The sequence below is a fragment of the Nerophis lumbriciformis genome, linkage group LG10, assembly GCF_033978685.3.
Source record: "Nerophis lumbriciformis linkage group LG10, RoL_Nlum_v2.1, whole genome shotgun sequence".
Lineage (NCBI taxonomy): Eukaryota > Metazoa > Chordata > Actinopteri > Syngnathiformes > Syngnathidae > Nerophis > Nerophis lumbriciformis.
This window is the reverse complement of record NC_084557.2, coordinates 28,776,263-28,791,601: the sequence shown is the minus strand read 5'-3', so window position 1 is coordinate 28,791,601 and position 15,339 is coordinate 28,776,263. Positions and strand designations below refer to the sequence as shown.

General features: G+C 37.2%; 1 protein-coding gene across 1 annotated transcript in view; it reads right to left on the bottom strand.

The window, feature by feature from the left end:
• Nucleotides 1-5,533: 5,533 nt before the first annotated feature.
• The window catches only part of slc7a5 (solute carrier family 7 member 5), a 30,486-nt gene continuing 20,680 nt past the window's right edge, over nucleotides 5,534-15,339 (bottom strand). Inside the window, exons 8-10 of the mRNA XM_061969895.2 lie at nucleotides 13,091-13,240; nucleotides 8,892-9,069; nucleotides 5,534-6,372 (exon numbers count right to left, since the gene is read on the bottom strand). Of these exons, the coding sequence (XP_061825879.1) occupies nucleotides 6,326-6,372; nucleotides 8,892-9,069; nucleotides 13,091-13,240 (375 nt within the window). The 3' untranslated portion in view covers nucleotides 5,534-6,325. The remainder of the gene's footprint in view (nucleotides 6,373-8,891; nucleotides 9,070-13,090; nucleotides 13,241-15,339) is intronic.

Sequence of the window (15,339 nt, the reverse complement as noted above, 5' to 3'; positions counted from 1 at the left end):
AGGGAAAGATGGTCTGACTGTCCAAGCTGGGGGAGGGGTGTAGCTCTGTACGCGTGCTTTATGTTGGTATACACGTGGTCCAGGGTATTCTTGCCCCTTGTAGAACACTTCACGTGCTGGTAGAACTTAGGGAGTACAGTCTTCAGATTGGCCTTATTAAAATCCCCTGCTATGATATGAACACCGTCGGGGTGGGCCCGCTGCTGTTCGTTGACGGTGTTCAGCAGAAGAGAGAGCGCTGTGTTTACTTTGGCGTCCGGTGGAATATACACAGCCGTGATGATAACAACAGACAGCTCTCTCGGGAGAAAAAAAGGCCGACATCTAACAGACATGTACTCCACGTCCGGGCAACAGTGCTGTTTAGTGATTGTCCCGTTGTTGCACCAGTTCTCATGCACGTAGATACAGAGCCCCCCTCCTCTGCTCTTACCGGAGTCCTTAGTTCTGTCCCGGCGGAGCAGAGTGCGTCCGGCTAGCTGCATGCTAGCATCGGGTATTTCCGGGTGAAGCCAGGTTTCGGTGATAATCATAGCACAACAGTCCCGAACATAGCGGTTTCCAGCAAGTTGTAACTCCAGGTCGTCCATCTTCTGTACAAGGGATCTGGCATTAGAGAGGAACAGGCTCGGTAGAGGTGGCTTGTGGGGTTGTTTCCTAAGCCTGAGCAAGACGCCGGACCTGCGGCCACGCTTCTGCTTCCTCTCCCTCCTCCGTCTGCGCCGTCTCCCAGACCCGACAACAAACCACGGAGAGCCCTGTGCTCTCGCTATGTCATCTGGGATGTTGTGCTCGTGGTGAAAGTCGCTCGAAACAGATATCTGGTGCGAGTTACCGATATCCAAGAGTGACTGGCGGGTGTACCGGGTGTTTGCAGTACAGGTGGTGCACAAAAGGAAAAAAAACATGAAGGAAAAAAGGACGAAAGAGCACTGAAATGGAGAGCCGTAAGCCGCTGCGTCTGTGCGCGCCGCCATCTTGGATTTTTTTTTTTTTTTTTTTTTTTTTAATATATATATATATATACATATGTATATATATACATACATATGTATATATATATATATATATATATATATATATATACATATGTATATATATACATACATATGTATATATATATATATGTATGTATTTATGTATACGTGTGTATATATATATACATATGTATATACACACACATGTATATATATATGTATATATACATGTGTATATATATATATATATAAATATATATATACATACATATGTATATATATATCTATGTATATATATACACATATGTATATATATATATACATATATATATATACATGGATATATATATATATATACATGGATATATATATATATACATATATATGTATATATACATGTGTATATATATATATATATATATAAATATATATATACATACATATGTATATATATATCTATGTATATATATACACATATGTATATATATATATATATATATATATATATATATATATATATACATGGATATATATATATATATACATAGATATATATATATATATATATATATATACATGGATATATATATACATATATATATATATATATATATATATATATATATACTGTATATATATGTTGTTGTTGTTGGCATCCGTAAGTCTCGGAAGACAATGGATTGGCGCCCCTTGGATATGATTTAGTTGGTGATGCAGCGTCTGCTGTGGCTGTAGAGACCCACAAGGGAGTGACAGTCTCTGTTGCACTTGGTGCATTTGTAGGTCGAGTCAGCTACAGGATGTAGTTGCTTGCTCTTTCTCTGAGCTCGCTTCTCATCTGCAAGCTGGCGCAGTTTTGCTTCGCCAGCTTTCAGTCCAGTGTTCACGGTGTGTCTCCAGCTGGGTCTGTCCTGAGCAAGCTCTTCCCAGGTGTTCAGGTCCATGTCGAGCGCTTTCAGGTCACGCTTGCAGACATCCTTGAAGCGGAGATGTGGCCGTCCCGTTGTCCTCTTGCCAGAGGCAAGCTCTGCGTAGAGGATGTCTTTGGGGATCCGGCCATCGTCCATTCGACGCACATGGCCCAGCCATCGAAGGCGACGCTGACGGAGGAGAGTGACCATGCTGGGAATCTTGGCTTGCATCAGCACCTCGTTGTTTGTCACACGATCGCTCCATATAATCCAGAGTATGCGACGGAGGCAGCGCATGTGAAAGGCACTTAGCCTCTTCTCCTGCGAGGAGTACAGAGTCCAGGATTCGCTGGCGTACAAGAGAGTGCTTAGCACGCAGGCACGATACACAGCGATCTTGGTGTTTATTGTCAGCATGCTGTTGTTCCACACTCTTTGCGACAACCTGGCCAAGGTTGTGGATGCCTTGCCAATCCTCTTGTTGATCTCTGCTTCCAGTGAGAGGTTGTCAGTGATGGTGGAGCCAAGGTATGTGAACTGGCTGACGACCTCTAGTTCATAGTCGTTGATGGTGATACAGGGTGGTTCAGCATCTTGGCCCATCACATTTGTCTTCTTCAGACTGATAGTCAGGCTGAACTCGTTGCATGCCTTTGCAAAGCAGTCCATCAAGCTCTGTAGCTCTTCTTCTGTGTGGGTGGCCAGAGCAGCGTCATCTGCAAACAGCATGTCTCTGATGGTTACCTCCCGCTTTAAATAAAGGTTATAAACTTATTTGTATGTAATTTAGTGGAAAAGGATAGTTTATAAATGACTTTGTACTTGGTGAAGACATCCTTGCTGGCAAGGAGTACAGCTCTTCATATATGACACACCATCTGCAGCTTCTCCATATTTTCATGGATACATGTCAGACGTTTACCGTCCTTGGCTGCATGTTGAAGGGGAAAATAGCTGTTTCTTACTAATTAAAACTCACTAAGCAGCTGTCAATTCACAGATTCGCCATCTTAGATTTATTTTACAGTGTGATTGTAAATGGCGATTCCCTAAATGCCAATCTACTCTACTGTTCTTACTTCACGACCACACCTGTCCAGAGCCTTGAAGATTCAGGGTGTGGTAGATTGGCCTACTGCTTCAACAAGGAAGCAACTTCAAACGTTTGTGGGATTGAACAATTTCTACCGGCTATTCATTACCAACTGAGTGACTTGCTACGGTGACCTCTAACATTTCTTGAAAGTTTCATCAAAATCTGCAAATAACTTTTTGAGACATCTGTAGCGGATTGAAAGAAACAGAGTGAAGCCTCTTGTCCTTCATGCACTGTCATTGTCTCTGCGGGTGGAGGCTGGTCCCCTTGCATCCACACATAGAAGTAGGGGCTTGAAACAAAAACGTATGGTAACTTGGTAGAAATGATCCTGGACAAGCCTCAATAAAACTGTTGCAGGTATTGGCTGGCATCATATATTGTACATCTAAAAATGTAATGGAATATTAACATTTAAATATTGGTTATTGTACTGTACAGCCAAACATTTTGAGTAACAATCTAGGTCGAGTATCATTTTGCATGCATTGGTGACTCAGTCTGTGTACCTTTTTGTTAATCGAGTACAATTGCAAAATTAGCCACCACGGGCCCATTAAAAGTTGCGAGTGCCAGAAAGTGGATTTAAGAAGGTGAGAAACACTATTGAATTCAAGCAAATCCGTTTTCGCCAACAAATCTTCAATAAAAGGTAAACGCAATTTTAAATGTATTCATTTAATTCTTAATTAATATGTAATTCACATTGTTTTCTGTTTGAAAAACTATAATTATTCTCCATTGAATAGGTTTTGTGTTAATATTTTTGGGCTAATTGGGTTTACATTATTTCTTATGGGGGAAAAATATTGATGTTTTGGTATGAATTGTTTTTGGAACAGATTACAATACTATCAAAAGCTGAAGTACCAAATAAGAACCTTCTCTCCACCATGTTCTGTAAGAGAGGTCAAAGGTTAGTAGTGTGAAACTTTGGTATTACCTGATTTGGTATTTAGCTACCTTCACAAATGACAAATAAAAATAAAGTGATATTTAACTGGAAAAAACAGGAGAAAAACAATAGTGGAGAAAAAAATATTTATTTGTAAAGCACTTTCCATAAAATGCATTGTTAACAAATTAGAAAGACTAATAAACCAACAAGGTTCACTAAAAAAATAAATAACACTATCTACAGCCCTATTCAGGTTAGTTCCGCCATCAGCTTCGCAATGGCGGCAGATTTCATACTTTTAAAATAACATACCGGTACTGAAAAACCTCCCTTGCATCTACCGACCCTGTCGCTATGGCAACAACGCTGCCCAATACATATCCGTCACAAGTTTTGCATGGAAGCTACTTTGGTTGGTTGCCAGAAATGTAGGAAGAGGAATCGACTATAGTAATGAAACTAACTTTTTCTGAACTGTGCATAGAAATAAAAACAAGACAAAACAAAACAAAAAAACTAGAAAAACTGGGAGGAATGTGCTTCAACTATCCCCCCCAACAAGAACAAGTAAACCCATTACAAGAAACTCTCTTCAAACCCCTTTGACCTTTTACCTTTCAACTTATCTCATAGGAATATCACACAACTTAAATGTGACTGCAATACAACCCGGAGAGACTGTGCTGTGCACACTTTTAACAAGTATGTATCACAAATGTTTCCTTTCACATAGTTGCTTGACATGACTTGACAAGGGGCAAAGCAAACATACCAAAACTCAAAATGCACCTCTTTAACTCACAGACAGACCACGCCATAGACCGTATTATTTGTTTAGATTCAAGCAAGGACACGGATAACAATTCAAACTTCACCCACAACCCTCAGCAACATTGAATAGGTGACACAGACATGTTTTTTTTTTCCAACAGAAAACCAGTACAAAAACGGCACTTTTGTTAAAACTGAAAGAAGAATAAAAAATGTTTTGCATTACTTTGCGCCAAAGCTTTCACTGCTACATAAGGAACACTTTGCTGATGACGTAACATAGAAAAGCCACAAAAAAAAACCACAGATGAACATCAAACTCTACAACGTACTGTAAAGTCAGTAACTAATATGACTGACATGAATACTTTAATGTACAGAATAACACCTGAATGATGTTATCTTCATTAGTTACTGCACAGTGTGTATAAGTGTTTTAATGACGGGTCAATTTAATGAATTAAGAATTAATTGATAGTGTGAAAAGTGATTAATCGCATCTTGAAGCAATGAGTGCACTACTTGGAAACAATCAGCAGGGGGGCTGTTGAATCTACCTTATTTTGGTCTTCATAGTGTGTATCAACAAATGTCTGCATGTATTGTATTAAAAAAAAAAAATAATATATATATTATATATATATATATATATATATATATATATATATATATATATATATATACTGTATATATATATATATATATATATATATATATATATATATATATATATATATATATACTGTATATATATATATATATATATATATATATATATATATATATATATATATATTAATATATATATATACTGTGTATGTATATATATATATATATATATATATATATATATATATATATATATATATATAAATAAAGTTTGGTCACACCTTCTCCTCATTCAATGTGTTTTCTTTATTTTCATGACTATTTACATTGTAGATTGTCACTGAAGGCATCAAAACTATGAATGAACACATGTGGAGTTATGTACTTAACAAATTAAGGTGAAATAACTAAAAACACGTTTTATATTCTAGTTCCTTCAAAATAGCCACCCTTTTGTCTTATTACTGCTTTGCACACTCTTGGCATTCTCTCGATGAGCTTCAAGCACACCTGTGAAGTGAAAACCACCTCTTGAAGCTCATCGAGAGAATGCCGAGAGTGTGCGGAAAAAAAACCCACAGCAAAGGGTGGCTATTTTGAAGCAACTAGAATATAAAACATGTTTTCGGTTATTTCACCTTTTTTTGTTAAGTACATAACTCCACATGTGTTCATTCATAGTTTTGATGCCTTCAGTGACAATCTACAATGTAAATAGTCATGAAAATAAAGAAAACGCATTAAATGAGAAGGTGTGTCCAAACTTTTGGCCTGTACTGTATATTAATATATGTATATATACATACATACATACACACATACACTATGTATATATGTTTATATATGCATGCATAAACTGACTATTAAAAATAGTAATAAATTAATGGATCATTATTTTTCCTCAATATTAAAAAAAACTAAAGATGTAGTCAAATCCTCATCCGTACTAAATGTGTGTGACAAGAGACAAGAGTGAGTGAAAAGGTTCATGGGGGGTGAAGACATTTGTCAGCTGAAACGTCAGAGGTCAGAGTTGGAGTGATGGTGAATGCAGTCCACACTCCTAAGGCACCACCTCCATCATTTTCTGACAAAAGACCGTGGTTGAGACTGTAAAAACACAGAAAAGTGAAAGCCGTCAACATTGATACACAACATTCGCACCTTTTTCTTGGCGTAATAATTGAAATTTACACAATCTACCAATGTGTTCTCTATTGATGGGGATTATTCTGAAACATTGATTAATTATCTAAATCGGTTTTTATTGTAAACATTCCATAAGGTGGTGCCATGTCCCATACCATTTGCATTGACAATGAGATTGCTATTTCAAAATTTACCTCACCTAAAAAACTTTGTGGCTCACGAGTCCAGAAAAAAATATATACCAATAAAAAATATGAATAATGTGTGTATGTATATTAGGGGTGTAACGGTACGTGTATTTGTATCGAACCGTTTCGGTAAGGGGGGGTTCCGGTTCGGTGCGGAGGTGTACCGAAAGAGTTTCCACACGGACATATTACATATTAAGTAGCGTACTGCACGTTGTGTAAACAATACTCAAAATGCTGGACATTTGAGGCATTTAAGAAACTGCGCCCTGACAGCTCCGCAAAAGAGGACATGTCCGGTGAAAAGAGGACGTATGGTCAGTCTATCCTAGCCCGTTAGCTGCTAGCATGCTAGCAAAAGAGGACATGTCCGGTGAAACCGATCGCTGCAAGCCGACCGGGCTAGGATAGACTAACCATACGTCCTCTTTTCACCGGACATGTCCTCTTTTGCGGAGCTGTCAGGGCGGAGTTTCTTAAATGCCTCAAATGTCCGGCATTTTGAGTTAGGGTTGCGTGTATTTTCAATGTACGTTCAGGGTTAAGAAGGGGTTAAAAACAAAACAAATTGTGCGTGCAGCAGCATTCATGAGGGACGGGCAGAGACAGAGAGAGTGAGAGAGTTATGATAAACGCGCATGCGTCGCCAGGCTCTGCTTTTTATCCATAGATTTATCAGATTTAAGTTTTTATTATCTATAGCAGCGGTGTCAAAAGTGTGCCCCGGAAGTCATTTGCGGCCCACAGCTAATGTTTTAAAGGCCCACGGCACATTCTAAAAATACTATTAATATAAACAAAAACATAACAAAAATGAAATAAAAAAGCTTAAAGGTTAAATGTAATTTAGAAAAAGTTGCAATATTGACTAATAAAACAAAGCTGTTTTTTTTTCTTTCAAACTGTCATTGCTCAAAACATAATATTGAATCAAAATCAATGTTATTATGAATTATTGACCTATCCAAGGTTCCGATTACTTCACATCAAATATTCCACTAAGAAAAATATTTTTGGTGGAAGATTTTGCAAATTTGGTAAATAAATAACCCAAAAATGTATATTTTGTTGTTTTCTTACTGTACCGAAAATTAACCGAACCGTGACCTCTAAACCGAGGTACGTACCGAACCGAAATTGTTGTGTACCGTTACACCCCTAATGTATATACAAATATGAACAAAATTTAAATAAAAATTAAGGCAAAATTGTACCACCCTACCTGGTGTGTGTATACCTGAAATAATTTACAAATCCACAGGAGAACGATGGCCCTGCACGAGGAACATTTAACTTGCACATGTGTCTGAACTGTGCTGAGCTGGGCTTTTATTTAGTCTGGTTTTGTTGTCACCGTTTGACATTTTATTTACACTACAGCCAGTGTTAATTTCGTTGAGTAATAATTTTCATCTTATTATCACCAACCCTTTTTCACCCTGACTAAAATAAGATAACTAATCAAAACAAAGGCACATTGACTAAGACAATGATAACATCTTTAGCCAACAAAAAAAGGTTGACAGAAACAAAATCCAAGCATATTAAATTTCGTCTTGGGACAAGCTTGGAAAATATCCAATCATAGCTCTTCAACAGCGTGCGAGAGAGGGGCCAGCAGTGCGTTACCAATCAGGTGCTTTTCTTTGTGAAATAGGGAATTTGGATTCCACACCTACTTCCTTTGACTTGACTTTAACGTTATTCAGACTTTACCTAAGTAAAGACAAGACTCTAAAAATGTCTTATCTTTTATAATTTACGTTTTCATTGACTAAAATCACTGCAATTTTAGCGGAGTAAAACATGTAATTTAGTTGATTGAAATGAGACTAAAATGTAATCCATTTGATGATTTGACTAATATAGATTATCGTTAAAAGACTAATTACAACCAAATTTAAAAAACTGCTGTCAGAAATAACACTGTTATAGTCTGTCATCTATTTTTCTATTCTATTTCAAGAACTTCTAGGATTCATTTTATACTCATTGGGCTTAGTCTGGGACCTCAGGTACTAAATTACGGTACACGCCATCTCTGTTAGGACAATAAAGTTCATTGAATCCTTGTATTGAAAAAGTGAATATAAAAACGCTGCTTTGAGTCCTTTGATATTAACTCATTTCCCAGTCCAATCGGGTGGCGTGCACATGTCTGGGCAGTTTGAGTATAAAATGTCTCGCAAACAAACATCTCGCGTCTGCGTATAGGCTCTCATCGTTCAATTAAAAGAGCCGTTCAATAGATCTGATTCAATCACAAACGTCAAATATCTAGTTGCTACTCACAGATTCCATTCAACAGCCATTTGGGTTTGTTCTTCCACCACACACCAACAAAGTAGACGGGTAAACCGGTGGCAATGATGCCAAACCCGATTGCACACTCCTCCGGTGTCTTCCAGAAGGATACGATGATCAGGAAGAGACAGGCGAGCACGAATGACACCGGAAGCAGAATGTTAACCTGCAAGTGAGGACACAAGTAAATAGAAATGTAAAATCTGCTGCTACATTTCAATGTGATCTATTTGGGGATGTGTCAATCCATTGGCCACCGATCAGTTTCGGCCGATTTCCGTGAAAAAGTATGATTGCAATTGCCAGTTAATGCCTTTAAATGCTAATCACAAATGCCGATGCCATCTAGCTGACACTCTATTTATTTTTAACGGCAGCTAATAATAATGTGTCTCCATACACCGTGTGGAGCTGCTCCCCTAATAATAATCATCACTCTTAGGTCAATTAAAGTGCACTTCTTAGTATCATGAGTATCATTATCATGTAATGATACTTATGATACTGGAGGATGTGGCTAAACATGTTACACACAAAGATCCAGCCAGGAGCAGGCATGCTAATAGCTAAGCTAATCACTAAGCTAGCTTTAAAACACTGAAGAAAAAAGTTTAAAAACTGGAGATGTACTACAGCAGAAAGAAAGTTATTAGTGGGAAAATAACAAGTAGAATAATAAGAGTCTAAAAATGATAATATAACAACAACTGTTGGTGTGTCAGCATTGTCACAGTCAATACACAACACATGCATATACTGTATATGTATGTATGTATGTATGTATGGTACATTTTTAGTCTATACCTTTTGTTTTCACCCTCTTTTTGTGCCCTTATTTGCATTATCCTTTCCATCCTTACCCTTTCCATCCGTTGTAACTGAGCTACTGTGTGGAACAATTTCCCTTGTGGATCAATAAAGTTTGTCTAAGTCTAAGTAAGAGGGACAATCAATCCATGAATTGATGGCGCCAATACCAAGAGTGATAAGGTCGATATTTTTATTATATCAAAATATTTTGTTGTTGTTTTTGTCAATGTTCACAAACACAGGGAATCATTCCCTGGAAACAGAGGGACTTTGAGGGCAAACACAGGGCAAATGATTTAAAAGAATAGTAGATAGTATTGTTTAGTTATTGTGTACTATTGACTTTGTTTTGATCAAACAAATGTATTGTAATAAAAAGAATGTAATTGAGGAGAATAAAGAAGTAGTTTAAATATTGTGTTGATATTGCTACACGGTCAATAACACTCACTATAATTACATAAAACAATATACAGTTAATACATGTGATCAGTATTGGTATCGGCCGATCTCACTCATGGGTGATTGATATAGGAATCGGCAACGTAAAATTGGAACATCCCGACAAATATTCCCAGGAAGCTGTCACCCAATCGTGGTGGCCTACTTAAACTTGATTCTAAAGGACAATAAATGAATGGAAGTAACCAAATGTTCACCAGTGCAACTACTTTTGGCCGTATAGTGAATATTTCAAATAGTATTAAAGGGGACCCATTATGCAAAACCAACTTTTTTCACCTATTGGTACCAGTTTTTGTGTATTTGGGAACTGAATAAGTGCTGTATATTTGAATATACAGAACCATGGAGGCATGGCGGAGATATTTATGAAACAATCTTGTCTTTCTTTGTACTTCAAACGAGTCGTTTGGAATTTTCCCCACTTGTGACGTTTTTCTCAATTGTGACGTCAGCAGATATCTCCATATATGGTATTTACCCAAAGTGCTTTGCGCCAGTCCGCTGATGTAGTCCGACGTTGTAGTCAATAAGCACCTTCTTTTTCTCTATCCTCTTGTTGTGGGGATGACTGGCTCGTACATGCACATGCCTTTTCTGCTGTTGCCATTTTTAATACAAAGAAGCGTATAGTTCTATCTTATATTTATCAGTGGACATCGTATGGAAACGCTAAAAACTACAACATGGCCAACGGGGAGAAGACGCACTCAAAGTGGAGGCACGTAAAACGACGCATCCTGAAGAGACTGTCAAAAAAAAGCATGAAGATGGTCTTTAAAACATTATCTATGTACTATTTGGACCAAATAATCACCATTACATGTTATGGAGAGCACAAGGAAAAGTTTTAACTGTAGAAAATAAATCATAATATGACCCATTTTAGTGCAACTAAACTGGTGGAGTCTCTGATCAGTGGCTCTTGGGGGTTTACTTGGCAATACCAATCTAACTGTGGTGAACAGCAGGAATGTGACAGGCAGAGAAACGAGGAGTAAAAGAACAGTTCCACCATGAACACACTGATATATCTCTTAAACAGGCAGAGGAGTACAATCAGCGCAGTGATGAGGCGCTAAAAATGGACTCATTCACATATTCATTATGTAGCATGTGAAAGCTCACATGCTCGCATACAAACAAAGTGCAACGATGGCACAATGGTCCTCTCTGTATTTGAAGAGTCCTGCAGCAAGTGGACCAGCTACTACCACCAGCTGATGAGCGTCCAACTTCTCTCCTGCCCTTTAATCTCACATCAGTGTTCATTCATTTAATTTCGGCTCGAATGAATGCTCCTTTGTTGGCGGCGTGAGACAAAAGACAAACGTCTATGATTGCCAAAGCTAAATGGAGTGGGACTGAATGCAAGAATTAATTGTCATCGACTGTCTACACTCCAAATTCAAACCCTTACTAGTTACAACATCTGAGTGTGAAGAAAGGTGTTGACTTTTGAAAACAGTTGGTGTTACTGCAACATAAGGTTGTGCGATACAGACAATATACGATATAAATAATAAACATTTGGCCAATAATAGAGCTTTTAAAACTATTGTCATATCATAATACATGTTTATGACACATCATGTGGTGTCCACTTTCAAGACAGCAAATTAACTAAGTTTCTCACAAGTATCATCCCTGGAGGACAAGGAATAGCTAAACATGCTTGACGATACACCACAGGAGGATACAATAAGCCATGTTAACCACTAAGATAGAGCTCTTGGATGTAAACAGAGGTGCGCAGCTTGATACAAATATCGACAGTAACGATGCCAGTATCTGTATATAATCTATATTACAGTGAAATTTTTCCTTATCACATAATCTTTTTGTCATTTTTGGTATTGCTTACAAACTCAGGACATAAATAGAGTAAAATAAAACAAATGATTTTAATCAGAGTCAATAGTTGTTATTGCTTATGTATAGTAATTTTGCACTATTGACTTTGATTCTCTCAAACTATTTTATGTAATAAAAGGGAATATGGATATGATTTTAACATTTAAATTGATATTCCTACACCGCAATCCTGTGTTTTTGTCTGATTATGAACCAAAATGTAATAATTCAATGATCTTGAAAATTGTAAGTATCATTGTTGATGTGGCCAATACTGGCTCTGTAACTACGGTACTTGGTATTAGATTGATACTCAACTTTATAGTATCACCCAAAACTAATGCAACGTATCCAAACAACAGAAGAATAAGTGCTAAGTTTCTTTACCAGAAATGTAGATAGAAGCATGTTACAACAGAAAATAAGCATATATTAACAGTAAATTAGCAAATAGATGAATAATAATTTTGACAAAATAATACCACTGGAAATAACACAATATGTTACCGCATTTGGACTCCAAATTAGGAGTCTTTGTAACCCATTTTGAAATGATTATTATAATTTATAAACCAAATAATATATCGTGATATAGATTGTTATCGCAGGAGGCTGTGATATGCACATTCAATAACAATATTGTTTTGTGGCGTTTACCTTTATTGTGACCTTTCTCAGGCATCGTAGTTTTCCGCCATTTTTGTTTTGATGGCGTCACAGACGGTCAAAATAGACTTGATGTTTAACGTCTTTATTTTTAAAACTGTTAAACTTCATATAAAGTCTGCCGTTCTTAAATCCAATGTTTTCCTTTTTTTAGTATCGTTAAAATTGATCGATTCCCTTTTAAAACGATCTTGGGTCGATACCTATCGTTCGGAAGGCAAACTTGCCGAGCACAGATTGATAGACTTGAAATTTAGGAATATAAATCAATCTATCGATACATTGATCAATCATTACACCCTTAATACATTATATTGCAATATACATTATATGCCATATTGCCCAGCCATTCTCCGACACAAAATTAGTTTAGCATGCTTATCAAATGGGTTCACCTTTATTGGCCGTTCGAGGTCAGGCTTCTTATAACGGAGCCACATCATCCCAACAATCGCCATGGCAATGCAAAGCCAGTTGAAGAAGCTGAAGAAGTTGATGACAGAGAAGATGTCGCTGGAGAAGGCGTAGAGCAGCGTCATCAGACACTAGCAAAAAGGAGACAACAAAAAATTTGAAAAATTAGTTTCTGTCAAAATTTGTGTATTAATGCAGATGATTCCACTACCTGATTAAAAAAATAATTAACTCATATGCAGCACAGAATGACTCAAAATCCCTCAAAAGTATCTGGCAACACTGGCAAACTGGCAAACACAATAGTCTAGGATATCACACACCCACTACACCAATACATCATCCCACTACCATCAGGACGCAGGGAAAAGCCTTATCCCTGCAGCTATAGCCGCCCTAAACAGCAGGCCCGGCCGACCTGTCTGACAAGCCTGTTAATGTGTTGGTCATGTATGATGTCTTTTTGCTATTTTTTGTCCGTGATGTGTAATGTTTATTGTTTAAATGTACGGTCAGTGAAAATGAATTTCCCCACGGAGACCGTTAAATCTAAATCTAAAATCTGAAACACATTTCAAGTAGTGCTATTTGGCATGCACAAATGCAGTTGATGATATAGTGCCAGACGGCAGAAGCATTCGAGTCAATATGGAAGACGCTAAACAGCCCGTTGATGACTTTACCTTGATGGGAAATCGGAGTACAAAAAAAGGACATGACGCAAAAGTCGACAGGAATGAGTATTCTTTTCACCGAAGCACTTCCTGTTTAAAACAGCACATTAATAATGCTTACTTAATATCTAATACTTCTGTTTGAATGTAGAAGAAAAATAACAGTTTAGAAACGTACTCTTTTCCTAAAACTATTTTCATATATAATTTATTTTAATAATTTGACATTTTTTTAGCCACTCCAGAGACATGTTATCACGTCATATACTAATATATTCCCCTGTCCCCCTCATTCTTTGGAAGTGATCTTTTCTACAGTTGTAACTTGTATTTATCCAAATCGTTTCTATTTTTATCCATTGGGCATTTGATGACAAATAATAATGACGAAGGTATCATGGAATAATGCATTTGAAACCTGCCTGATTCAGTCCCTGCTTTTTATGTTCCGCCCAGGACTCGAACCTGAGTAATCCGGCATGAGGAACGAGCGTGCTAGCTATCGAGTTAAAAATAAGCTATATCAACCCGATAGCCAGCACTGCTCTTGAGGTTATCAGGGAGTGAGGTTTACCAATGTACACAAGGCCCATCCACACCGGCTGGCCTCTGTTACACTCACCCTTCTAAACATCACTCTCATCCAGGTCATGGCACCAATGTAAAGTTTGGGCTTTTTCTGTTCCGCTCAGGACACAAACCTTGGTCGTCCGGCATGAAAGACGAGCGTGCTAGCTACCGAGCTAAAAGTGGAGATTCAATGCAATGTTCATTTCTCTTCTGCACTTCTTCTAAAACTATGGATATATTTTCAATAAATCACAGAAAAAGTTGCTTTGTTTCATTTAAGTTTACTTTACATATATGATACCTACATTTGTCAAACACATTACAAAATCACATTCAAAATTGCTCTTTCAATTGTGTTTAAAAGTTACAAAATAAAGTCAAATTGACTGATTGACAGCTGCAATGCTCATCTCGCCATGTTAAATCACATTTATTTAATGCCAACAACAGTGGGAATAAGAAATGCCAGTTTTTCAAATGAAGGTGTAACAGTTAAGTGTTCATTACCTGCTTTTCTCAATTTAAGGTCCACCTCTACGCTGTGGTCTCTGTGCTCATCTATACTCTGTTAAAACTTTCATTGGAAATGAACAACAAAATGAATAGTCTTTAAAAAGAAATGCTGTGCCTCAATGTTGCCCAGAAGATAAGGTGACAACAGACAGTACATGCGCAAAACTTTTAACACATTTCACTTACAAGGCAAGGGAAGAATAAATAATTTTCCAGGATTTTGATTTTGTTTCACATTTGCCGTATGTTTTCCATGACTGCAAAATATGTCAACCATTTTCTAGGTTGTCCAGGACGTGTGAGAACCCTTATTGTAACAAAAATAAGCACTGTATTTTTCGGACTTAAAATCCTTTCATTTTGTCAAAAATTGACAGAGCGCCTTATAACCCGCTGCGCCTAATGTACGTATTAATCCTGGTTGTGCTCACTGCTTACCGAACTCGAAGCAATTTTATTGTGTACATGGTGTA